This window comes from Pleurodeles waltl, chromosome 11 (assembly GCF_031143425.1).
Source record: "Pleurodeles waltl isolate 20211129_DDA chromosome 11, aPleWal1.hap1.20221129, whole genome shotgun sequence".
Taxonomy (NCBI): Eukaryota; Metazoa; Chordata; class Amphibia; order Caudata; family Salamandridae; genus Pleurodeles; species Pleurodeles waltl.
In genome coordinates this window covers 989,611,458-989,638,250 of record NC_090450.1, presented here as the reverse complement: position 1 = coordinate 989,638,250, position 26,793 = coordinate 989,611,458, and the positions used below count along the sequence as shown (strand labels likewise).

The window sequence follows — 26,793 nt, the reverse complement described above, 5'->3', positions numbered from 1 at the left end:
TAAGCAGATACTAGAAAGTACAGAGGCGTACCCTGAAAAATGATGACCCAAAAAGTGAGTGAGAACATAGCAGGGAGAGAGAATATAATGGTGAGGGGCCTCGAAGAAGGAGCTGACATATAATTTTACAAGGCCAAACTCAAGGAAGTGCAGAGTTAAACCTAAGAGTACAGCAAGGCACTAGACCCAGAGATATTAATTTAAACAAGATGTACACTTAACCTGGAGACAGTCTTGTTCCAAGAAGTAGATCTACTTCCTATAGGGACTCCTCTTAGACTGCACTGCAAAGACATGCCTCTTTCTGACCCATTGTGGTAAAATTGAGTGGGGAAAAAAACAAATCCAGTACAGGTGGGAACATTCATTTGGTGTCATCTTAGACTGTGTGGCTATGTCACGTCCTGTCACAAATCTCAAAGATGTGGCTAAACATTTGCAACCTGAGCACTGAAGTGGACGGTTTACAAAGCAAGCGTAAATGGAGGCTTAGACCAATAAACATTTCTATTCCGTCCCAGTGGCAAGCTCAGAAGGTGAGAGGAGGCAAGCAAGGCTGGAGTAATTTGTAGAAGCACCCAACCAAAAAGAATGCAGTTAGGTTGACCCTGGGACACTATGTGATCTCACCAAGTTCTTTGAATCTAAAGCATTGTTAACTTCAGGTCAGTTATCTTCTGATATAACTTTGATACCATTGTTGTAGATTTGCCTTACGTATAGTTTGCAGCGGTAGACCAGCAGAAAGGCACAAGTGTGGAATTTCTATATTGGTTCCTTCCTCAGTGGTACTGTTTGGGAGTGGTTGGGCAAGGATTGTTCTCCCCCAGGACCAATGGCATCTCGGCATCGTACTACTGAATCTGGAAACTTTTTTCATAGCTGTGCTCACGAGCACCACTGTGGTACTTTGTTGGCTTTGTTATGCCTTGGAAGTGGCAGAGCTGAGCTGCATATACGTATCACCCCAGCCTGCCAACGTTACTACTTTTTCTTTCTGCGCCATCGAACGTGGACCTGGCACTCCAATCCCACTTTGCCGGTATTCGATGACCTTCCAATCTCAAAATAGAGTGTACAAGGGAACAATGTTCCCTCCTAAAACTAAAGGATTCAAACCATGACGTGGTTGTAGAAAACAGATGTCCTAATGTACTCACACAGGGTATGCCTTTGGCACTTTTGGCTCGGGTAGGACTCCAAACTGTGTGATGGGTTCACCCTCATGCACCTGAAGGCAACCTGGGACTGCGAAGCTGTCCACCTCGGAACATAGGAAGAAGTAATGGACCTCACATAAGTCCTCCTTCAAGTAGATGATGTTGGCCTGCTCCTGCTTCGAAGGCTTGTTATAATCCAGTGACTGGTTTTCTTCAGTCAATGTAAAAATCGAAGAGGATACATAAGAGGAGGAAGTGGGACTTGACCACCATGCTGCCCGCTCTATTTAAAGAGAAGTCATGAGGGTGTCAGGATGCCTCTCGATCTTGCTCCCATCCCTAATCTTGCAACCAATTCCACAATTGATCCCAGTACACCAAAGTTCCCTGGGTCATCTGCGTCTGCAGCATGTTAAGGTCTGTAAGTAGGCTATGCAGTATATTTTTGGCACTGTTGGCTTCCTCTGGCACACCTTTGGCCTTCAGGGATCCACAGGGGCCTCCATTCAGGCTACTGCTGGTAGATTGATCATGTGTGCAGTGTGAGCCTCTGGAACCATTCTTTGTTTCTGCACCATCTCCAGTGCAGACTTCCATGCCAGCTCCAAGAAGTGCACACCAGGTTCCAGTACAGCCTAATTCTGACAATATTACCTCCACTACAGCAGAGCTGTCATCAGAGGCTTCATCTTTTTGGATACAACTCTAAACAGCGTTTACCCTCAATCACAGATGATTGTGATGAGGCCAGGGTTGGCCTACCCCTACATCATAAATATTACACTTTATACATAGATTTACAGAAGACCAGTGGGCTTGATACTTCCCTTGATAATGGAATGAGATCCCCCCCCACCCCCCCCAGAAGACTGTTTTCTTTGCTGTGGTAACCAGTCTTGTGGCTGTGGTCCTGGGCCTACAACGGCCTTCTGTTGAGAATGAATGTCCTCAGAAGTCTTGAAACCTGTCTGTGCTCATTAGGTTGATATGTGAATGCACTCTAAGTTATGGCCAGCGAGAACAGTCCCAGAAGACTTTAGGGCCTCCCTGGCTCGGACCAATCATGATGCAGCCAAATATGTGATTTGTGCTAGCTTGGATATCATGGATTGCTTAGGGTGTGCAGTCTTGACTACTGTGGTGTTATGTCGACATGAGTAAATACGATTCACAGGCTTTTCCAGAGATGCGCAGGCATCCCTTAAGAGGATATGCCTTTCGACTGATCCTGCCTATTGGGTGAAAATGCTGATTCCTCTTTAAAAAAAAACGTTAGACTGGCTACAGCACCTTCTTTGAACCTCTCTATCCCAATCAATTTCCTCACCAGTTTAGACACTTGCTATACTATTTCAGAGGGTTGGGGCACAAGCAGTGCCAGGCCCCCCCTGCTTCCATTGCAGTTTCCCAAAACCTTTTGTGTTCATTGGTCTTCGCAGTACCCCTCTCCTGTGGCATCTGCCTGTAAATTGCATTAGCTTTACCTTAGTGGCCCACAACCACCTTGTGGGTGGGAGGCTCCAACATTTTCTCCGAGGGTGACAACCGGTCTTATCTGTCAGGAGTCCCCTAGATTGTTCAGCACGGCTGTGCCCTTCCATTTCTTCTGGACCCACGACAGGTTCTTCCCACATCAGAGCCACTCTGTGGAGCTGTCCATCTTGGTACTAGAGATTCAAGTTCTACTTTCCAATTATTACTCTCGCTATTTCCTCATGCAGAAAGATGCAGACCTTGAATGTCACCTTATGGAAGAACAAATTCAAAATGTTCACTATGGCCTAGGTTCTGGCTGCCCTTGATCTGGGCGACTAAATGATAGCCTTGGAACCGTAGGACCTTTATTTCATATTTTTGTCCTGCAGTCCCAAATATGTTGCCATTGGATCAGCATAGGCCAAGAGCATTTTTAGTTTGCAGTTCTCCTCTGCGGCCTCACCAGTGCCCCTCAGATGTTCATGAAATTGATGGCAGTGATCAACGCTCATCTTTGGAGGTTGAGTATACAGTTCTCTCTTACCTCAATGGCTTCCTGTTGAAGGAGAACTTGCCACAATCAGTTGGGGACCTCTTCAGACAACTGCGAACCTCCTAACATTTTTGGGATTCTCAATCACTGAGCTGAAGTAGCATCTGATTTCTTCCTAGAGGCTTCGTATTTAGGAGCTGTCTTGGAACTGTCTAGTTCAGGTCCTTTCCTCTGTTGCAACGAGTCTGGGACATTTTGGTTATGATCTTGATGTTTGTCTCGATCCTGCATCTTGGGGAGTGCAGCTTTGAGGCTTCTTGGACTGCTAGCCTAATTCATCCTGCTTATTGGCTGCACCGGGTGACAAATGCCGACTCAACAATGGAACTGAAGTCTCAGTGGGCCCAGCACCAAAATAAACTGTCAGATGCCATCCATGTTTTGGAGAGATCTGCAGTGATGTCTGCTGAACCGCAGTCTGACCAATGGCCGGCCTTTCTTCCTCACCCAGAGATGACTGTGGTGACTGATCTATCTCTTCTAGATGGGGGAGGTAATCTGGGAGAGGTAGAGATCAGAAGATGCCAGTTTTTGGTGAAAATCTGGCTCCATATCAACCTCTTGGAGTTGCAGGGCATTAGTCAGGCATGAAAGGCATTATTGATGTCCATCAAGGGAAGGCTGCTGTCTCACAGACAACACCACTGCGATATGGTACTGCAACAAGCTGGGCGGAGTGGGCACCTGGGTCTTGTGCCAGGAGGGTCGGCACTGTTGGAGATGATTGTAACTTCAGGGCATATCCCAAATTGTCAACAAACTGATGGGATCCTTTAGTGCCAGGGTGAGTGGGCACCACGATTGGAACCTGGTGCACCACAAATAACATGTTCACCTAGAAGTGAGACTGGGTGTCTTCAGACAATGGGGAGAACTCTGGCTTGATCACTTTGCAAATGTTTAACATGCAGTGTCTAAACCTTTGCATGCTGGAGTTCCCACCAAGGCTCTTGGTAGGGGATTAATTTTGACTGTAGTGGAACATGGGACACCTTTCTCCCTCTGCTTCTCCTGCCCGGCGATCTGAAGATAAGTAATGACTGGGCCGCAGTCCATCTTGGTGACTCAGGATTAGGCCACAAGAGTATAGTACCTGGATGTCAGGATATGAGCATCTGCCCTTCAATCAGGCAAACCTCTCCAGGGGGATCTTCTCTGGCAACCTGCACCTCCATGTGTGGAGACTGAGTGGCAGCAGTTGACTCCTTTTGATTTGCCCTCAGAGTGTGGATGTCCACCTGGCTGTCAAGCGCCCTTCCACAAAGTCTATTTAGGAGGGAGCCTTGATACAAATTTGTGGCGTGGAGTCCTCAAGACACTCTACATGGCAAACTTTCAGATATTTTTAAGTGTTTTGTCTTTGGCTCAACATGATCCTGCAGTGGGGACTATAAGGAGTTGTTTGTCATCTTTTTAGGTTTTTCTGCCTTTGCCGGAACAACCATTCTTATTTGAGTCTCCTGATAGAAGTATCCATCAGAAGAATAAGTTACTTACCTTTTTTTGCTGTTGCTGGTGAATACTGTATCTAAATGGAAATTCCTCACTGCCCTTCCACACCCCTCCTCCAGGAAACTGGGAGGAGGCATAACTTTTTCTCTAACGAGCTAATTATTTTAAATTAAAATCATGCCGAGCTACTAATATTAGTGCTGTTCAGACATTACATTAGTGGCCACCCTACTGTGCAAGACTACCAGTGGTGATTGCCTCTGTGCATCAGACAGGGCTGCCAGCAGTAATGCAAGAAAGTTTTTATCAACATGGAATGTAGATACATTTTGGAAATGTCTCCGTTATTCTCCAAACTCCATCTTATGAGCTCTGAAAATACGGGCATTTTCACCTTGAATACACACTTTTCAATTTTGGAGTACATATGTTAATTCATTCAAGTAATAGCCTCTAATTTAATAGGCTGGGCTGCACATAGAGGAGCTACTTACATGTAGGTGAAAAGCTGCCAATAGCTCATGCGTTAATCGTTGGAAATGCCTGTTCTAAAATGATCTATATGTACTTTTACATGTTGTACGTCAATTTTTATTCTTGCATGTCTTTAGGAAATTAATGTCAGTACTCCAATGTGAGCTTTTTATTTTTATTTTTTATTTTTTTTATTTAAGATATTTAAGTAGCATTCGTTCAGCATTTTGTCCTAAAAGGGTACAAATACGCCATGTCTCAACGTTCACAACCCTTTCAGTACAATAGGGCACGCATTTGGTACTAACAAGTTGCCTCGACTTATTTTGGGCTATGTAGGCAAGAAACATGTTGACCGCTTAATGGAACCTAGGGCTTATTTCCCCATAGGGTCAAACTATTCTTTTAATCTTAGCATGGGTAACCACTGAGAATAAATAAAATACCTGGTGACATATAGCTAATTTTAACCTAGTCACTTTCCCAATCTATTACACTCTTCCCTTACAACACTAAAAAGCACATTTATCCTTATGCCTGGTGTTATACGAGATATAGAGATTAAAAAACTCATTGGCGAAGAGCCCCTATGCAGGGCCCCATTGGGTATTACCACTTCGGTGGGTGAGGATCTGTGCAACGCAAAAAAGGATGCCTCAAGTGTCAGGTATGGTCCACTCAGTATAAATATAGTCTGGTATGGCTAGTGCAACCCCACACTCCTTAGGCGTTATCATTAAAATTTGTCACCAGAATTAAAGAACATCCTAGTACAGGCATACGCACCACCAGTCACAAAGACACATATCGCTAATTGGAAGCATATTTATGCCTGGTGCAAAGGATTTTACAATAAGTGTATATGCAGCTCCACCAAATATTTCCATACTTCTTGGGCCTAGCCAGGAGTGGTCCTAAATGTCCTAAATACTCTTCAGTAGGAGACCATGTAGATGCTATATCTAGATTTAGACAAGCAGAAGGCACCTAACCACTCTTCTCCCAAAGAATCATGAAGCAGTTTTAAATTAAAGGACTCTTTGAGCATTTCGTACTTTACAACACCTTCCAGTGTGATGAGAGCTCCACATTGTCTTGAGCCAGCTAATGCTCCCCATCTTTGAGGCGATCCACAAGAAAAACCTAAACCAAAATCTAGAAATAACCTGTTTTAAGGCAGCTTTTCTCTTAGCACTTACATCGGCAAGGATAGTAGGGGAGAAGCAGGCTTTTACAATGAAAGAACCCTTTCTCCCATTTACAATGGACAAAGAATCCTACGGACCAACCCTAAATTCATACTGAAAATCACTACTAACTTCCATTTGAATGTACCTGTCATACTGCACTGATTCTAGCCAAATCCCACAATTTTAGCTGAAGGAGCATTACACTTGTTAGATGTACGCTGATGTATTTGGTTTTATGTGGACAAAGTGAAGGATATGCATTCTTCGAACCAATTGTATGTGTCCTGCGGCTAGTCAGCACGGGAATGACCCAGTTTATGAAGGGGACAGTCCATTGGTAGTCAACCTGCATCACCTTCTGCCACAGAAAGGCAAAGCATTCGCTTCAGGGAAGCGTGAGGGTGTTTTCCACTGGGAACATGGCTGTGACTGCTGCACTCAATGCTGGAGTGCCCTTACTAGACATTTGCCATACAGCTTCCTGAAATAGTATGCATATGTTCATGAAGCATTACTTCCTGGGTGTGAATGCAGAAGCCGATTGCACTTTGGCAGGCTGTCCCGCACAACCTGTTTCAGTGAATGTGAGCTTGGTTTTCAGCTTTGTAATGTGTGATGGGCACTGCCTCCTATTCTGATTGAAGCATATGAGTGTATGAAATGCTGGAGAACAAATTTGTTACAGTAACTCCAGTTCCCCAGCATTGGTATCTTTGATTTATTCATGTGACCCTTTTTCCTTTGCAGTTGGAGGATTATTTATCATGTACTCTACTCCAGTTTGTGCTAGGAAATCTGGGCTGTGGTTACTTCTAGGTTAATGTTTCCCAAACTGTGGTTCCGAGCAATCAATAAATAAAGATGTACTTGATTACTGTGTTTACCTTCACATTTGTTGGTGCTTCAAAGACAGAGGTCAAATATCAGGCTAGGTCTTAAGACAAATTACTGAAGATTTTAACATGGGGGGGGGGGTGGATTGGTGTTTGCTTTTCATTCTGGCTGCACAGTGAGGAGTTTTTAAAGCAAATTATGTGACAGTCTTGTGGAAGTACAGGGAGTGTGAAATTAGAGGCTGTAGATGTCCTTTTTGCAGCACACAACAAAATGAAGATGCCTGTAAAAAGTGTATTAATTCAGCTGCTAAAAAAGTAAAAATGAAAATGAAGCAATATTTTTGTAATACTGAAGTGCGCTGGAAAGAGATTTTAATAGGATCAAAACAAATCAAGACGTTTTACTTGGTGATGCACAAATTATAAATATTCACCAAAATCCTATTTTTACACGTGTGCCATGAAGGTTCACCAGTAAAACAGTATGTTCGTGCTAAGTTAGCGGCCATTTCAATGGAAGATGGTTTTGCCTGTAAATGGCAATGTGCTGCCTCACGCTACTGATGTTAAATTAAAAAAACATCTACACAACTCAAGACTATTAAAGGTAGCCGTGTTGCCAAAGTTTATTCTAAAATGTCAGTCAAGTTTCTATAGGTAGGGAGAGACGTTTGGAGAGCTAGAAATTCCACCCTTATTGACTGTTCGGATTGTTTCAAATGAGATGGATGTACTACTAAACAAAAACTGTGTTTGAGGTCTATTGCCACAGATTCCCAGCCTGATAATGGGAAATAATTCAAGCATGTGAATCTATGAAGGGTACTATATCTCCTTCAGATGTTCTAACAGCCTAGCATGATATGTTTGCTTGGGTCGTGCTTCCTTGGGCATGATTAATAAAAATAAATAAATGCACCCTTCTATCTATTAATTCCAATTCTGTTACCGTGTAACCTGCAGTTCAAACATCTGAGTTGGCCTTCTGCATGAGAATCTAGAACAAGTGGAAACATACTTCACTATCCTGTGCCATCTAATTTGAAGAGATTGTATTGTGTCAGACTGGTTCACTTAACAGCATGCTATGAAGAAACTGTACTGCTATATGTTTGGTATTTGGTAAATCTGACCTCTTCATAAAGTGTATTTGGCTGGTTTCTGTCCTTATTACAGAAATGCTCATTACGGGCACCATTCGCACTGTATGTGATTGAACAATTCCTAGAAAATTGTCTATTTTTGCAAGATAATGTTCTGTGTTCCTTCATGTACTCATATGTCCAACAGACACTTCAGGTAATCTGAGTTTTTCACTAGAGAAGCATCTGAATCATCTCTTAAAAGGTGTAATGTGCTATGTGACAGGCGTGCCCTGCGCTTTTAATTTTTTTTTTTTTGAGGTAGTTAAAATGTATTCATTTTTTTAGTGCAAAGTGTGGATTTAAATTTAAAAAGACTTCTTTTAAAACAAGATAGTGGTCCTTTCAATAGGCATGTATTTAAATGTCCCATTATCCTGCACATTCGTAGGCATACTCTGCTGTTAATTCAAACAATTTATTCTTGCTGGAAAACGAGCATTACAGGTGAACAATCTCTGTGTCTCATTAATGAAGATAGTGATTTGGACTACTGCAAAATAAGAACACTTGTTATCTTCAGTCTTTGTCCTTACTCCTTGTGGCTCTGCTTTGCACCTATTGAGGTGCAGTTCTCTATAATATATCCCCCTCCCTCTGTGTACAGGATACCAGCATGCATTCTACAAGTTCCTGGCATTCACACACCCTTTTAGGCTATGCTATTTTATTGTGAAATGCTGTTTGATGCTCAGATGAACAATAGTCTTCAGCAATTTCCTCCGTCTGGCAACACATTGGACTTTGGGAGTAAATCTGGCCTGTTGCCTCTGCACACGACCGTGGTTGGGATGGGTGTCCATTTCCCCAGACAAGAAGTAGGATTGAATTTGAAATCGAGATATTCTCTTCCTTTTGTCAGGAATATGCTCCTCATTTCCCCCATCCTTGCCCTCCTTTGATCATTCAGAAAGTACCAACCCTGCTTCAGAAGCAAGAGATTGGGTCTGCATACCCTACTGTTGAGAATGTGGTTTAATTGCGAGTGTAGTTAGTTATTCTATGGTATAAAAACTAATGGAGGAAGTCTGTCCCATTTTGGAAATTAAGTTTTGTGAGCAAGAAGTTGGGTACATGTTCAAGATGTAGCCCTTGGCTTCTATGTTTCAAGCTAGAGATTTGTTGCTGCTGTCAAATGTTTACTTTCACATCCAGTTAAAAAGCTTTTGCGTTTCCCCGTCCCCAGATTTGTTGTTGAGGATGAACACAACCAGTTAACAATTCTTACTTTTGGGCTTTTATCGAAGCCCACCGTGTTCTCCAAGGTGATAATTATGGCTCACATAAAGCATGTAGAAATCAATGTGTATCTTTGTTCGAGTGACCTCCTCCTAAAATGGATTCTTCTCCTGGTAGACAGTGCACCTCCAGTGCAGCAATCTGCAACACAAACTAGGATTTTTAATTAACCTGCTTGTGGTGTTCTTTTTTGCAGGCCATTGTTGCCGGTTCATCTGAACTATCTTTATTTTTCAAGAGAATCTTTCTCCCAGTTAGGAAGTGTCAGCCTTTCACCTTCCATTCTTCTTCCCTGGTTGAGTTGGCTGTTATTCTGTATATGACCAGTGTTACCAGGTTTTTTTCAGTAGCCAAACGGGCACAGTGATTAGCAAATGGATTCTATGTGAAACACTCTTTGTATCAAACTATGGTCTGTGAAAGGACACTCTTGAAGGCCATAGAGTATCAATCCACTAGAATGAAATGGACAACATTTGCCTCCCAAAACACAGCCATTTCTGATATGCCAAACACTACTTGACTTTATGCCATTCCTTCACAGCACACAATTTCATTTCAGACTCTCCGACTAATGCTGGGTGTTTGGCTGGACTCCAGAGATTGTTTTTTGCAATGGGTCTCCTTTCTCAATAAGGTTTCTTTCTAGATGGAGGCCACAAGTGGAGTATTTTACAAAATGATCAATCTGGGGAAGGCTTACCTATTACAATCTACATACCTTTGATTAATGTTACCTATTTTCATAGAAAATCTACCTTTCGTAGAGTAGGCTTGCAGTAAGTATCCCTAAGTAAACTCCGTTCCCCTCAGTCAATTCACTTCAGTTTTTGTAAGGGTAAAACTGACATAAAGACGGGGAGGTGACATGTTCATGGTGTAGTGTTGCGTCTGGTGACGTTGAAGTGATTCAAGATCTTCAACTATCTATTGTTAATTACGTTTTCCAGATCTAACTGATGTCTGCAGATATTTCACAAGATTATGAATCTGCTCAAAGGTATAGTACTCATCAATAAAGTGTTACACAAGATAGGCTTATTGGTTTTTGCCTTTGAGCTTTCTCTCTGATTGCCCCACCCTTTTTCGATTCTTGTTTGCTAGAGATATGGAATAACTAGAGGAAAGTCAAAAAGCAAATTGTTTTAAAATGTATGGTTTTCTTGGCTGTCTAGATTAGCATTTTGTTTAAGGGAATACAGAATTTCCATTAAAAGTGTAAAATTTTGAGTCATTTTGAATTTCATGTATAATGGGAACTATGCCAATATTTAGGCAGGCGGGCCTTGTTGTGTCTACATCTGAATTTGTGTGCTCGTGAGCTGAACAGTTAAGTAACTTTCTTGGTCATATCTTTCAAATACATGTTAGTTCAGTCTCAAGAAGCTTTGTAATCTATATTGTTGACATGCTACTTATTAATCATTTTTACAGCGTGCAGTTGCATGTGCTGGAACTATTAATGGACCTCCTTCCCCATTAGCCTTAATTTGTTCCCTTATCTCTTTGCAGTTTCGTTATTTTGTTCTCATAAATTGCGGTGCCAACATTGACCTACTGGAAACACTGCAGCCAGAAGAAGACACAGTGTTCTATGTCTGTGACACACACAGACCTATTGATGTTGTCAATGTGTATAATGACACACAGGTAAATCCAGCCAGTGGCACCAGTTAATAGAATAAGTGGATTCTGTATTTAATATTTCCTTTCTATAGTTTTCACATAGCAGTCCATCTTCACTTTTTCAGTCCATACTTAAGTTCAGAAAATGTTACAATGTGTTTTACTATTTCTCATGTTTGTGGGCGGTGATAGAGCTTGGATGGACATATTTCTGAGTAACTATGGCCGAGCTCCTGTATCAGGACTTTGAATGGTGATGGGCCGTTGAGTGGGTGGCAGTTTTGGTGGACCTGAGGAGGGAATTCTTTGGACTTAAAGTTCCGTGCTTGCCAATTTGGGGGTCTAAGCAAGAGAATAGCCAGATTTGGGAATTTTTAAGTTGGGGAGGCCCTATGGAAATGCTAAACTGTCACTCGTGCAGCTTAGGAAAACAAGCCTAAGGTTTAGACAATATAATATCCATGCTTCATGACCCCAGCTGCACCACACCTCAAAAGAGGTGCTTCTTGTCAAGGAAAAGATGCCAGTGTTGGGTTTCATATATCAGGTTGGTTTCCCCTGAAACACTAGATGTTTGAAAAGGTCTGTTACCTTAAAGCTGAGCATATTTTGATGATTGATTGACATTCATCACTATTTGATTGATTGAGATTCTTGCCAGTACATGTGTAGGGGTTTGGTGTTAACAATGGTTCCTGGTTGAGTTTGGTGGGCTGAATGTAATGTTCCCCCTTTCCCCTTTATATTTTCTGTGATGGACTAATTGGTGATAAGAATGTTGAAGAAAAGATGCTCCAATTTGTAGCAAGTCCTGCAGTCAACCTCATGAGGGAGAGATCCAGATCAAAATTAACCAAATATAGTACCCTCACTTGCCATCAGTAGTTACACCAACTTCTCTAAAATCAAATCTTTCCTAGATTCTCATGCATGATTTATCCCAGTCATCAAGCTGGAAGTCCCACTGTTCTGCAATAATAGCAATCTGTTATCCAGTATTGGATCTTTCATAAATTCACATGCTTGAATCATCCCTGTCGTTGAAGTGGGAGTCCCATAGTACATGAAAAGCAATAAGCACCAAAAACTTTTCCATAGGCTATAATGCTAATCCATTGACTCATATAGCCTGTCTCTGCCCTTTTGTGAAAGGACCCAAACTTGGCTCCTGGCCAATGAGGCACTAGCACCCTCTAGAATTCTCTCCAGAGAGGCTCTTTCCCTCAAATATTCTACTGCACGTCGTGTGAAGGGAGTCTTCCTGAGCTCTGCTCAGTTTTCTTCTTCTGACACAAAGATTTGTTTCCTCAGAAAACTTCAGAAAATGTCAGATTCTTCCAAGAAAGGTCTTTTCCTCCTTTGTAAGACCTGTGGCAAGAAAAGGCTGCATGTGGATGATCCACATAAAAACTGCTTATATCCAGAACACGAGGTGAGACTGCAAGATATACTGCACTTTCTCTGCGGGTAGGCTGTTGACATGGTTACAGACAAAATCCTGACAAAAGTGTAAAAAATGCATCATGAAGGGGCTTAGGGTGTACAAGGCTCAATTTCATCTGAGCCATCCTCTCCTTGTTGAAAGGAGTCCCCACACCGTTCTCCTTCATCTGAGCCTTCCACTGCTAGAAAGGTATCTATCAAACTTAAGTCGAGAAAGACGCCACCGTCGACAGTGACAACTGTTTTCACATCTACTGCCTCGTCGACGAGACTGTCGTCGACGTCTGTGGTAAAAGTTCCTTTTCCTTCAGTTAGACCACCGTCGATGAAGGCTCATCCAGAAAAGACTTAGTCTCTGAAGGTAACGTTGACCCCATCGTCGACGAGACCATCGTTGTTGACATCATAGACGACAATACTGTTGACTGCATCACCGTCGATGGGGCAGTCATTGATGGAGAAATCATCCACGACATCAGTTCCATCGACTGGACCATCGTTGTCGACACCATCGACTATGCCAATGGTAGCTGTGAGCCAGGATGTTGTTCCTATTTATTCTGGGCCTCCTGATCTTCGCGCTACAGTTAAGATCTGTAGGAAGTTGGCTCTGTATGCACTATTTCAAAGTAAGGAATAGTATGCACAGAGTCCAAGGGCTCCCCTTAGAGGTAAGATAGTGGCAAAAAGAGATAATACTAATGCTCTATTTTGTGGTAGTGTGGTCGAGCAGTAGGCATATCAAAGGAGTAGTGTTAAGCATTTGTTGTACATACACACAGGCAATAAATGAGGAACACACACACAGAGACAAATCCAGCCAATAGGTTTTTGTATAGAAAAATATATTTTCTTAGTTTATTTTAAGAACCACAGGTTCAAATTCTACATGTAATATCTCATTTGAAAGGTATTGCAGATAAGTACTTTAGGAACTTTGAATAATCACAATAGCATATATACTTTATACATAAAACACATATAGCTATTTCAAAAGTGGACACAGTGCAATTTTCAACAGTTCCTAGGGGAGGTAAGTTATTGTTAGTTCTTGCAGGTAAGTAAACCACCTATGGGGTTCAAATTGGGGTCCAAGGTAGCCCACCGTTGGGGGTTCAGAGCAACCCCAAAGTCACCACACCAGCAGCTCAGGGCCGGTCAGGTGCAGAGTTCAAAGTGGTGCCCAAAACACATAGGCTTCAATGGAGAAGGGGGTGCCCCGGTTCCAGTCTGCCAGCAGGTAAGTACCCGCGTCTTCGGAGGGCAGACCAGGGGGGTTTTGTAGGGCACTAAGGGGGGGTTGAGAGGGGGGGGGGGTGAGGGGGGCATGTCCACACAAAAAGTACACCCTCAGCAGCACGGGGGAAGCCGGGTGCAGTGTGCAAACAAGTATCGGGTTTGGAATAGGTTTCAATGAGAGACCAAGGGGTCTCTTCAGCGAGGCAGGCAAGGGGGGGGGCTCCTCGGGGTAGCCACCACCTGGGCAAGGGAGAGGGCCTCCTGGGGGTCACTCCTGCACTAGAGTTCTGATCCTTCAGGTCCTGGGGGCTGCGGGTGCAGGGTCTTTTCCAGGCGTCGGGATTTTGGATTCAGACAGTCGCGGTCGGGGAGCCTCGGGATTCCCTCTGCAGGCGTCGCTGTGGGGGCTCAGGGGGGACAACTTTGGTTACTCAGTCTTGGAGTCGCCTGGGGGTCCTCCCTGTAGCATTGTTTCTTCACCAGTCGAGTCGGGGTCGCCGGGTGCAGTGTTGCAAGTCTCACGCTTCTTGCGGGGATTGCAGGGGTCTTTAAATCTGCTCCTCTGGAAACAAAGTTGCAGTCTTTGTTGAGCAGGGCTGCTGTTCTCGGGAGTTTCTTGGTCTTTTGGAAGCAGGGCAGTCCTCTGAGGATTCAGAGGTCGCTGGTCCTGGGGAAAGCGTCGCTGGAGCAGTTTTCTTCTGAAGGAGGGAGACAGGCCGGTAGGGCTGGGGCCAAAGCAGTTGGTGTCTCCGTCTTCTCTGCAGGGGTTTTTCAGCTCAGCAGTCCTCTTCTTCGTAAGTTGCAGGAATCTAAATTCTTAGGTTCAGGGGAGCCCTTAAATACTAAATTTAAGGGCGTGTTTAGGTCTGGGGGGTTAGTAGCCAATGGCTACTAGCCCTGAGGGTGGGTACACCCTCTTTGTGCCTCCTCCCAAGGGGAGGGGGTTCACATTCCTATCCCTATTGGGGGAATCCTCCATCTGCAAGATTGAGGATTTCTAAAAGTTAGTCACCTCAGCTCAGGACACCTTAGGGGCTGTCCTGACTGGCCAGTGACTCCTCCTTGTTGTTCTCATTATTTCCTCTGGCCTTGCCGCCAAAAGTGGGGCCGTGGCCGGAGGGGGCGGGCAACTCCACTAGCTGGAGTGCCCTGTGGTGCTGGAACAAAGGGGGTGAGCCTTTGAGGCTCACCACCAGGTGTTACAGCTCCTGCCTGGGGGAGGTGATAGCATCTCCACCCAGTGCAGGCTTTGTTACTAGCCACAGAGTGACAAAGGCACTCTCCCCATGTGGCCAGCAACATGTCTCGAGTGTGGCAGGCTGCTAAAACCAGTCAGCCTACACAGGTAGTTGGTTAAGGTTTCAGGGGGCACCTCTAAGGTGCCCTCTGGGGTGCATTTCACAATAAAATGTACACTGGCATCAGTGTGCATTTATTGTGCTGAGAAGTTTGATACCAAACTTCCCAGTTTTTAGTGCAGCCATTATGGTGCTGTGGAGTTCGTGTTGGACAGACTCCCAGACCATATACTCTTATGGCTTCCCTGCACTTACAATGTCTAAGGTTTGGCTTAGACACCGTAGGGGCACAGTGCTCATGCACTGGTGCCCTCACCTATGGTATAGTGCACCCTGCCTTAGGGCTGTAAGGCCTGCTAGAGGGGTGACTTATCTATACTGCATAGGCAGTGTGAGGTTGGCATGGCACCCTGAGGGGAGTGCCATGTCGACTTACTCGTTTTGTCCTCACCAGCACACACAAGCTGGCAAGCAGTGTGTCTGTGCTGAGTGAGGTGTCCCCAGGGTGGCATAAGACATGCTGCAGCCCTTAGAGACCTTCCCTGGCATCAGGGCCCTTGGTACCAGGGGTACCAGTTACAAGGGACTTACCTGGATGCCAGGGTGTGCCAATTGTGTAAAACAAAAGTACAGGTTAGGGAAATAACACTGGTGCTGGGGCCTGGTTAGCAGGCCTCAGCACACTTTCAATTCAAAACATAGCATCAGCAAAGGCAAAAAGTCAGGGGGTAACCATGCCAAGGAGGCATTTCCTTACAAGATCGCAGCAATGTCTAGGTCTACAATATATCCTGAGGATACTTCACCAAGTAAAGTAACAACCTTGCTGCCTAGTCATCTGCTGGACTGGGAAGAGTCATTTGGTGATGCGCACAGCCCATCCCAGTTGCATGTTAAGTATCAGGAGGAGGATGATGAGTAGGATAAATACCAGCCTTATTACCAGCCTTATTACTCATCAAGGATGCTATTACGAACCTCACATAATCCAAGAGACACTGTACAGATGCCTGCCTCCTTGATTCAGGACTTGTAGTCAATGTTGCAGGATTATAAGAGGAGGTTCCCAGCTGCAGCGGAGGAGCAACCGCCTCTTCCAACCGCTCCTGTTACACCAAGGAGTATACCTCCAGCAACTCCTAGGCTGACTCAACAGTCTACTTTAGCAGCTCCCCCCTAGAGAGGAGTTTTCGACGTCTGGGGATGAAGGAGGTGAAATTTCAACACCACAGCATCCTAGTGAGGAATGGGACGACTATTGGGTTTTCACCAGCTGGCGGGAGCGGCTGAATTACGCCGCCAAGGTTGGTTGAAGCGACCTCTTTCAGACCAGAGGTACAGTCCAGAATTCTAGACATGACGTACGATGGAGAGTCTCTTCGGTAAACATGTAGACGACGCATTACAGGCTATCAAGGCTGACACGGACACTGCACGGTCCCTGGATACTTTGCAGTACCGAAAGCAGCCCTTTCGGGGTGCATGAGGTAGGGGGTTTTACAACATTTTGAGGCTCCTACCATAGGCAATATCAACAGCCTCAATATAGACCACCTTATCAGCAGCAATATAGGCAACCATCCACCGCCTCCTACCTTAGACAGGGAGGAAGAAGAAAACAGAGTTCCCAAACCCGGGATCAACCTCGTAAGCAATGATTCTTGTCCGTCACCAGCTACACTTCCACAGTATTCGCAAGGCCATCAGGTGGGAGCGAACATCTCCAATTACCTTCAGAATTGGAAAAGCATACCATCGGACTAATGGGTGCTGGATATAGTAGCTCGAGGTCATACGCTGGAATTTATACAAAAACCACCACACCATCCGCCAGGAAAATCCAAACCACTTCATCTTCACTTGCTTCAGCAGGTTTTCCTGATGCTCGCCAAAGGAGCGATTAGTGGAGGTTCCGGTGCAGCACATAGGACTCAGGTTCTATTCCCGGTTGTTTCTAATAAGGAAGAGGTCAGGGGAATGGAGGCCAATCCTAGACCTCAGGAAGTTGAACAAGTTTCTAAGGAAGCAATCCTTTCGTATGATTACACTGTCGGATATCCTGCACCTTTTTGAACCTTGGAGATTACATGACCACGATGGATCTCCAGGATGCTTATTTCCACATACTGATACTTGTAAAGCATCGCAAATATCTCTGCTTCACTGTGGCCGGTGTCCATTATCAATTCAAGGTTCTCCCATTCGGCTTGAAGTCAGCGCCACTGTTTTTCATGAAATGTCTTGCCCCAGTAGCAGGCTTTCTCCGCAAAAGGGGTTTTCAGGTACTCCCATACCTGACGACTGGCTGATAAAAGCTCCTACATCGCAGCTAGCGTTCAAGACTACCAACGTCTGCCTAGAACTATTTCACAGTTTGGGGCTAACCGTGAGTTTCCAGAAATCAGTCACACTTCCTACACGCAGGATAGTCTTTTTGGGTGCAGAACTTGACACCATCGAGAGGAAAGCGCACCTCACACAGGCATGGCAGCAGAAACTAACCAACGTGGCTGTCAGAATCTCAAGACGGTCAATTTCAGTACGAGTTTTCAAGTCACTCCTAGGCAAGATCTCCTCATCCATCATACTAGTCCACCTGGCAACGTTGAAAATGAGACCTTTGCAAGAGGAGTTACAGCTACAGTGGACCCAATCCCAAGGATCCTTCGAGGATTTAATAAATGTTACACCGAGGATAGTAGAGATATTGCGAAACCAACCATCTTTCTCAAGGATTGACCTTTCTCACGCCAATGACAGACTTCATTATCACAACGGACACTTCATTGGAGGGTTGGGGAGGTCATCTACAGGACATGCGCATTCAAGGGAGATGGTCTGACGCGCAAAGAAGAATGCACATAAATCTGTTGGAATTAAAAGCAATTTTCCTCACGCTCAAGGCGTTCCTTCCACAGATTGCAGGTTCGTCTGTGTTGGTCCGTACAGACAACGCAACAAGCATGTTCTATGTCAACAAGCAGGGAGGAACAAGATCTTTCCCTCTCAAGAGAAGCTCAATCTCTCTGGAAGTAGCTCACACTGCACAACATTTGCCTGTAAGTGGAGCATTTGCCAGGTGTCAACAACGTCCTGGCAGACTCTCAGCAGGACGGACGACAACTGCCACGAATGGGAACTCGACCAGTACAATACTGTCTACCAAACCACATAGCCTGCTCACTTCTTACTTGTAGCCACTAGAAACAATGGTTGTGCAGTTTATAGAACCACTACTACCATTGTTCTATAATCTGTTTTATTTGTTTAGAGTGCATTGGATTGTAAGGCATGTTTTGTTTTTTTTTGTTTTTTCTTTGTTATATAGTAATGAATTGTTTTTGATTGTATATTTGTGTTGGCATATCTTATTCTGTTCAGCCAAGTAAAGATCATTTGACTTGATTAACAGTTTACAGAAGAATTCCATTTGCCACTTCACAATCCCCAAGATAAGACGTTATGGAAAAAAAAATGTATTTTTAAAGCCTTCTCTCCTGTTAGAAGGCACTTATCAACACGGGGACTATATGTAGTCCTGGCCAAGTGTATGGTTAGATGACCTTTGCGTCCCCTATTTGAAGAGAGCCATTTTTGCTCCTTGCAAAGCTGGATTTGCTGCTAATTCGAACCACATTGAGATTCAGTTATTATTCTCTTAAGAGCTGTATAGTGTTTTCCATAACAGCAGAGTGAAAAGGAGAATCCATCTGGAATTTTGAACAAAATGTTTTTTGGATGGTCATACCAATTAAATAATTATCTAGTGTGCACTTGTCTCAAGTAGAGCATTTCTTCGCATGCTGGATGTTAGGAGGTTCCATCATTTCTACCTTCGTAGGAATAAATCCCCTTAGAAAGACTGCAACAGTCTTACTGTAATCAGTTGAGGGACTGGGAGAATGAGCTGGTCCATTGTACGGTCTCCCTCATTTTAAATCAAAAGCAACAAAGTACACTGTTCCCAAAATATGGGGTCCTACTGGAACCCAACTAAGGGCGAATTACCAGGTCATCTGGGCACTTAATTGCTAGAAGCAAGAGCCCTCACCCACAAGCATGCTTAATCATCAGACCTGCACGTCGTTGGGCTGGTGCTGCAATTCCCGACGTGCCCCACAAGGGGGCTCTTTTCTTGAGATCTTTTGTTGAAAAGTGCAGATGTTCCCTACAGGGGTGTTCTCAAACCTGTAGTTATGTATGAGATTAAAATTGACTATAGACAATGTGAATGAATGCTTTATTACTACCCAGAGTGCATATGTCGAGGTTAAAAACAACGGGAGAGTATCTATGAAAATGTTCCTACTCTATATAAATGAGACTATGTAAAAAAAAAAAAAACACTTTCTACTGCAATGTGCTGAACGACTTGCTTCACACCCTTAGCAACCAAAAGGATAGAGTGGCTTTTCTTCAGGACCAAAAAACAAAACAAATCCTACCTAGTCCTCACTATTAGGCAAGAAAATGTACTCTGTGTGTAGATTATATTGAAGTGCATGTTAGACCAACTTGATTGCCTAATTGAGATGATGTGGGGAAAACAAAGAAACACCAGTATTAAAACTACACATGGACACTAAACAATTTGTGCCAATTAGTCGGTGTCCACATGCACACATACTGTGAGTGAACCATATTAGTTTTACTACCATTAAACTCCTGCTAAAAACGTGTGATGTAGCACACACAAATTCTTACCCTCCTAAAGTAAGGGAAAGGCCTCTAGGAAGTTTGCAAGCTGTTGTACTGCTGCAAAACCTGAATGGGTAATGTGTGGTTAGATCACGCCAGTAAACACTAGGAATAATGAACAATTAGCAAGGCGAATACATCTTGATCTAATCTCTGTAGTATCACAAATTAGGTGAGTATCATGCTCATAAGGGCACCTCATATTAATGTCTAGTCCTAGGTCTACCTGTGGTTAATGTGCCACTAGCAACTAGTCATGTGGCAGACTAGAGTTCTGTGCTCCTCTTTGATAACAGATCTTATTGATGGAGAGGCAGGTTAAGTTTGTAATTGTATAGTTGAAATGATTAAGGACCAGCAGACCATTGTGTATACTGCCACCTCTTCATGTGCTGCTGTATCGGTTACCCAGGTCAAAGCTCTTCCTGCTCTGAATGTTCGAAATGTGGGACATCTGTCTGAGACACGTATTAAAAACAATAATAGCAAGCTTGGCTAGACAGTCATTACCCACTGGTTTGGACAAAGGTAAATCTAGCATTCCTACTCTAGCCTAGTTTAGTATCTCCCTGTCATGCATTTGTATGTGCAGGGTAACAGGCCTGCAGTATAACTCTTTGCGAGAGGGGAATGTACATATACAATATGGGAACAAGGAATCATCCTTGGCCCTGTCATGTAAATATGATAGCCCCCACCAAGGTTACCAGACATCTAGTACATGACTGGGTACTCCAGCATGGATTAGGTACACCCAGTCACTATTCACATAAATCGGAGGATACGCCCGTAGGACAAGACTTTGCCTGGGGGAAATGTCTGTACTCTATATCAACACTCAGTATGCAGATAAAATGCCATCCTCTATCCCTAAATGACTGATCACATCAAGGTTGCAAAATGGGTAATACCAGTTTTGAAGGAAAAACATCTTGCAAGAGAGAATTTCCCATGGAGCTATTTAACGTGAACATTGAATTGCTTAATCCTGCTCCTACACGCACATTGTAACCAGGAAGATCTGCAGCTGCGTCCAGGCGATGGATCCCAGGAGGTGGATACCAGGAGGTGTGGTAAAATAGAAAAACCTGTTCGGAACAGAGTCCCTCCTTACATTTTGCCCATTAGTCCATACTGGGGAGCCTACCCACTGGCGCGAACCCGGAATTGAACGGGTGGCACAACACTGTAGTATTTGTGGGCATTCTGGTTACATGCTGCTGCATGATTGGTCCGTGTGACGGGCAGCAGGGCAACTAGCCTGCTTCTGATCACAGTGAACGGAGGATGCGACCAATGTGTATCTCCGCTGTCCAGTGCATTTCATCAGGCATGTTTATGTTCTAACCAGGTGAAACAGCAAAAAGGAAATAACTGCAAATGGGGAAAATGGAGCTTATGTCCACAGAGGCGCTATACTGAAAATGGGGAGTGACCTCTAAATTTTTTTTTTTTTTTTTTTAACAAGTTTAAAAGCCAATAGTTGTGGATGGGGCCACACAAGGTAATATGAAATGTTTTAAAATGTGAGTTCAGTTTAGTAGATATATACAGTGAACGCAAAGCAAATTAATTTCCCTGATGTTGGTGTTCACAGTTTGAATCTTCACACAAATTAAAAGAATGGTGCCGAAATCTAAGGATTTGGCTAAAGAAATTAGACCATGGAATCTCATCAAGACCAGTGATGTGCATGTTAAATTTTAACACCCATATTTAATCCTTTTCCAACAGAATTTGCATTTTGACATTTGGGCTAATGCTCGAATCAAGAACACTCCTTCATAGATTGTCTGGGGTGTGTTATTGTCAATATAGTGTGCGCTAAGTTTGGTAGTGGCCCGTCGGATATGACTGCGGTGTTCATTGACTCATATTTTAACTGGTCTTGTAGTCACGCCTACGTAACGTAGGCCACAAGGACATGTGAACATTCTTACACCTGTTTCGCAACACCTAAAAAAATTTTTTTTTTTTTAACTCTCTTGGTAGTTTATTGTATAGCTTTGTCAGCCATAATACTCTTCATCTGGTTCGCGAAAACTCATTCTAGGTGGGAAATGCTGCTTTTCTTAACTAGTCATTTTGCACAGCGGCTGTCTGATCTGTTCATCCATTCACTAGAGTTAGCTGGCTCATGTCTGACTTCAGAGTAGACATCCAAATGGATCAAACCTTCTTACAGAAACTACTTACCTTAAACGAGCTTTATTTTCCCATCCTGTGGCTTTTTCCAAGCTCTTTCAATGGCTGGCTAGTCTAATCAGTGTTTGACTATTATTGAATATCACATGGTTCGATGGCATCTGTCGCTGTAGATACGCATGTTCTGCAATAGCTCGCCATCTGGTGTTGGGCCGGAGTGTTACAAGTTGTTTTTCTTCGAAGAAGTCTTTCGAGTCACGGGACCGAGTGACTCCTCCTTTTGTCTCCATTGCGCATGGGCGTCGACTCCATCTTCGATTGTTTTTTTTCCGCCATCGGGTTCGGACGTGTTCCTGTCGCTCCGAGTTTCGGAACGGAAAATTAGCTAATTTCGGAAGATTTTCGTCGGTATTGTTGCGTTCGGGATCGGCGTACTTAGATTCCACACCGCATCGAAGATCGAAGAGCTCCGGTGCCCTTCGGGGTAGTTTTTCGATCCTCCGTCGGGGCCTGGTCGGCCCGACCGCGTGCTGAAGAACGCCGATGGAACGGACCCCGTTCCGTTTCTGCCCCAAATGCCACAATAAATACCCCTACACAGACCAACACTTGGTCTGCAACCTGTGCCTGTCACCTGAGCACAGCGAAGACACCTGCGAGGCCTGTCGTGCGTTCCGGTCCCGAAAAACACTCCGAGACCGTCGAGCCAGAAGACTTCAAATGGCGTCCGCACCGACAGCCCAACGGGAGTTCGAGGAACAGGAAGAAGAAGGTACCTTCTCGATCCAAGACTCAGACTCCGAAGGATTCGACGATACACAAACCGTGAGTAAGACGTCGAAAACCACACAAAGAAACATTTACAAGGCCCAGGGGACGCCACTGCCACCAGGCCATGGCTCGACCCATAAATTCGGTGACCGACCGTCGGCACCGAAAAAGGCCCAAACAGTGCCGAGATCGTCCGACTCCGGTCGAGACACCGGCACGCAGCCTTCTCGGGACCGAGAAAGTGCTGGAGACAAGCCTCGACACCGAGATGCCGGTGTGGACACGGCTCGACGCCGAGACAGCGGCACCGAAACAGATCGACGCCGAGAGGTTTCGGCCCCGAAAAGGAAAAAAGTCACCTCGGAGCCGAAAAAACACGCAGACAAAGTTTCGATGCCGAAACAAACTGCAAGCGACCCAGCTTCAGGCTCTTATACAGAAGAGCACTCGCTAACCTCCCAAATGCAAAAGCATAGGTTTGAGGAAGAGCTACAAGCAACTGATGTGGACCATACGCAAAAGCGTATCTTCATTCAGCAGGGGACAGGAAAAATAAGCACCCTTCCCCCTATTAGGAGAAAGAGAAGGTTGGAGTTCCAGACGGAATAAGCACCACAACCAAAAGTGGTGAAAAGAGTTACACCACCACCCTCTCCTCCGCCCGTGATTAACGTTTCACCAGCACAAACTCCGTCACACTCCCCAGCTCACACCACCATGAGCCAGGGTGACCAAGATCAGGACGCATGGGACCTATACGACGCCCCAGTGTCAGATAACAGCCCGGAGGCATACCCTACAAAGCCATCTCCACCAGAAGACAGCACCGCGTACTCTCAGGTGGTGGCTAGAGCAGCACAATTTCACAACGTAAGCCTCCACTCAGAACAGGTCGAGGATGATTTCTTGTTCAACACACTCTCCTCCACCCACAGCTCCTACCAAAGCCTGCCTATGCTCCCTGGTATGCTCCGGCACGCAAAAGACATATTTAAAGAGCCGGTCAAAAGTAGGGCAATCACACCAAGGGTGGAAAAAAAGTATAAGCTGCCTCCTACGGACCCGGTTTTCATCACTACACAGCTGCCACCAGACTCTGTTGTTGTAGGAGCAGCTAGGAAAAGGGCCAACTCTCACATCTGGAGATGCACCACCCCCAGATAAAGAAAGCCGCAAGTTCGATGCAGCTGGTAAAAGAGTCGCAGCACAAGCTGCAAACCAGTGGCGCATCGCGAACTCCCAGGCACTACTTGCGCGCTATGACAGAGCCCACTGGGACGAGATGCAACATCTCATTGAACATCTGCCCAAGGACTTCCAAAATAGGGCAAAACAAGTGGTTGAGGAGGGACAGACCATCTCCAACAACCAGATACGTTCCTCCATGGACGCTGCAGATACAGCTGCACGGACAATTAATACATCTGTAACTATCAGAAGGCATGCATGGCTCCGAACATCTGGATTTAAACCAGAGATTCAACAAGCAGTTCTCAATATGCCTTTTAATGAAAAAGAACTGTTCGGTCCAGAAGTGGACACAGCGATTGAGAAACTCAAAAAGGATACGGACACTGCCAAAGCCATGGGCGCACTCTACTCCCCGCAGAGCAGAGGGAATTACAGCACATTCCGTAAAACGCCCTTTCGAGGGGGGTTTCGGGGTCAAAGCACACAAGCCAGCACCTCACAAGCAACACCGTCCACTTACCAGGGACAGTATAGAGGAGGTTTTCGGGGACAATATAGAGGAGGGCAATTCCCTAGAAATAGAGGGAGATTTCAAAGCCCCAAAACCCCTACTACTAAACAATGACTCACATGTCACTCACCCCCTCCACACAACACCAGTGGGGGGAAGAATAGGTCATTATTACAAAGCATGGGAGGAAATCACTACAGACACTTGGGTTCTAGCAATTATCCAACATGGTTATTGCATAGAATTTCTACAATTCCCTCCAAACATACCACCAAAAGCACAAAATTTAACAACACACCATTCCAATCTCCTGGAGATAGAAGTGCAGGCACTATTGCAAAAGAATGCAATCGAATTAGTGCCAAACACACAAATAAACACAGGAGTTTACTCACTGTACTTTCTGATACCAAAGAAGGACAAAACGCTGAGACCAATCCTAGACCTCAGAGTAGTGAACACTTTCATCAAATCAGACCACTTCCACATGGTCACACTACAAGAAGTATTGCCATTGCTAAAACTGCAAGACTACATGGCAACTTTAGACCTCAAGGATGCTTATTTCCATATACCAATACACCCATCGCACAGGAAATACCTAAGGTTTGTATTCAAAGGAATACATTACCAATTCAAGGTACTGCCTTTCGGATTAACAACCGCACCAAGAGTCTTTACCAAATGTCTAGCAGTAGTCGCAGCACACATAAGAAGGCAGCAACTACATTTGTTCCCATATCTAGACGACTGGCTAATCAAGGCCCATTCGTTAATAGAGTGCTCAAATCACACAAATCATATCATACAAACCCTCTTCAAACTAGGGTTCACCGTCAATTTCACAAAATCCAAAATTCTGCCACGCAAGGTACAACAATACCTGGGAGCCATAATAGACACATCAAAAGGAGTAGCCACTCCAAGTCCACAAAGAATTCAAAATTTCAACACCATCATACAACGCATGTATCCAACACAAAAGATACAGGCAAAGATGGTATTACAACTCCTAGGCATGATGTCATCATGCATAGCCATTGTCCCAAACGCAAGACTGCACATGAGGCCCTTACAACAATGCCTAGCATCACAGTGGTCTCAAGCACAGGGTCACCTTCTAGATCTGGTGTTAATAGACCGCCAAACTTACCTCTCGCTTCTGTGGTGGAACAACATAAATTTAAACAAGGGGCGGCCTTTCCAAGACCCAGTGCCACAATACGTAATAACAACAGATGCTTCCATGACAGGGTGGGGAGCACACCTCGATCAACACAGCATACAAGGACAATGGAACGTACATCAAACAAAACTGCATATCAATCACCTAGAACTTCTAGCAGTTTTTCAAGCACTAAAAGCTTTCCAACCAATAATAGTTCACAAATACATTCTCGTCAAAACAGACAACATGACAACAATGTATTATCTAAACAAGCAGGGAGGGAAGCACTCCACGCAGTTAAGCCTGCTAGCACAAAAAATTTGGCATTGGGCAATTCACAACCAAATTCGCCTAATTGCACAGTTTATACCAGGGATACAAAATCAACTCGCAGACAATCTCTCTCGAGATCACCAACAGGTCCACGAATGGGAAATTCACCCCCAAATTCTGAACACTTATTTCAAACTCTGGGGAACACCTCAGATAGACTTGTTTGCGACAAGGGAGAACGCAAAATGCCAAAACTTCGCATCCAGATACCCACACAAACAATCCCAAGGCAATGCCCTATGGATGAACTGGTCAGGGATATTTGCTTACGCTTTTCCTCCTCTCCCTCTCCTTCCTTACCTGGTAAACAAACTCAGTCAAAGCAAACTCAAACTCATATTGATAGCACCAACTTGGGCAAGGCAACCCTGGTACACAACGCTGCTAGACCTATCAGTGGTACCCTGCATCAAATTGCCCAACAGGCCAGATCTGTTGACACAGCACAACCAAAAGATCAGACACCCAGATCCAGCATCGCTGAATCTAGCAATCTGGCTCCTGAAATCCTAGAATTCGGGCACTTACAACTTACCCAAGAATGTATGGAAGTCATAAAACAAGCAAGAAGGCCATCCACCAGGCACTGCTATGCAAGTAAATGGAAGAGGTTTGTTTGCTACTGCCATATTAATCAAATACAACCATTACACACAACTCCAGAACATGTAGTGGGTTACTTGCTTCACTTACAAAAATCTAACCTAGCTTTCTCTTCCATTAAGATTCACCTTGCAGCAATATCTGCATACCTGCAGACTACCTATTCAACTTCCCTATATAAAATACCAGTCATTAAAGCATTCATGGAGGGCCTTAGGAGAATTATACCACCAAGAACACTACCT

General features: G+C 44.5%; 1 protein-coding gene across 1 annotated transcript in view; it reads left to right on the top strand.

The window, feature by feature from the left end:
• The window catches only part of CDC45 (cell division cycle 45), a 548,847-nt gene that overhangs the window by 64,679 nt on the left and 457,375 nt on the right, over nucleotides 1-26,793 (top strand). Inside the window, exon 4 of the mRNA XM_069215317.1 lies at nucleotides 11,035-11,172. Within this exon, the coding sequence (XP_069071418.1) occupies nucleotides 11,035-11,172 (138 nt within the window). The remainder of the gene's footprint in view (nucleotides 1-11,034; nucleotides 11,173-26,793) is intronic.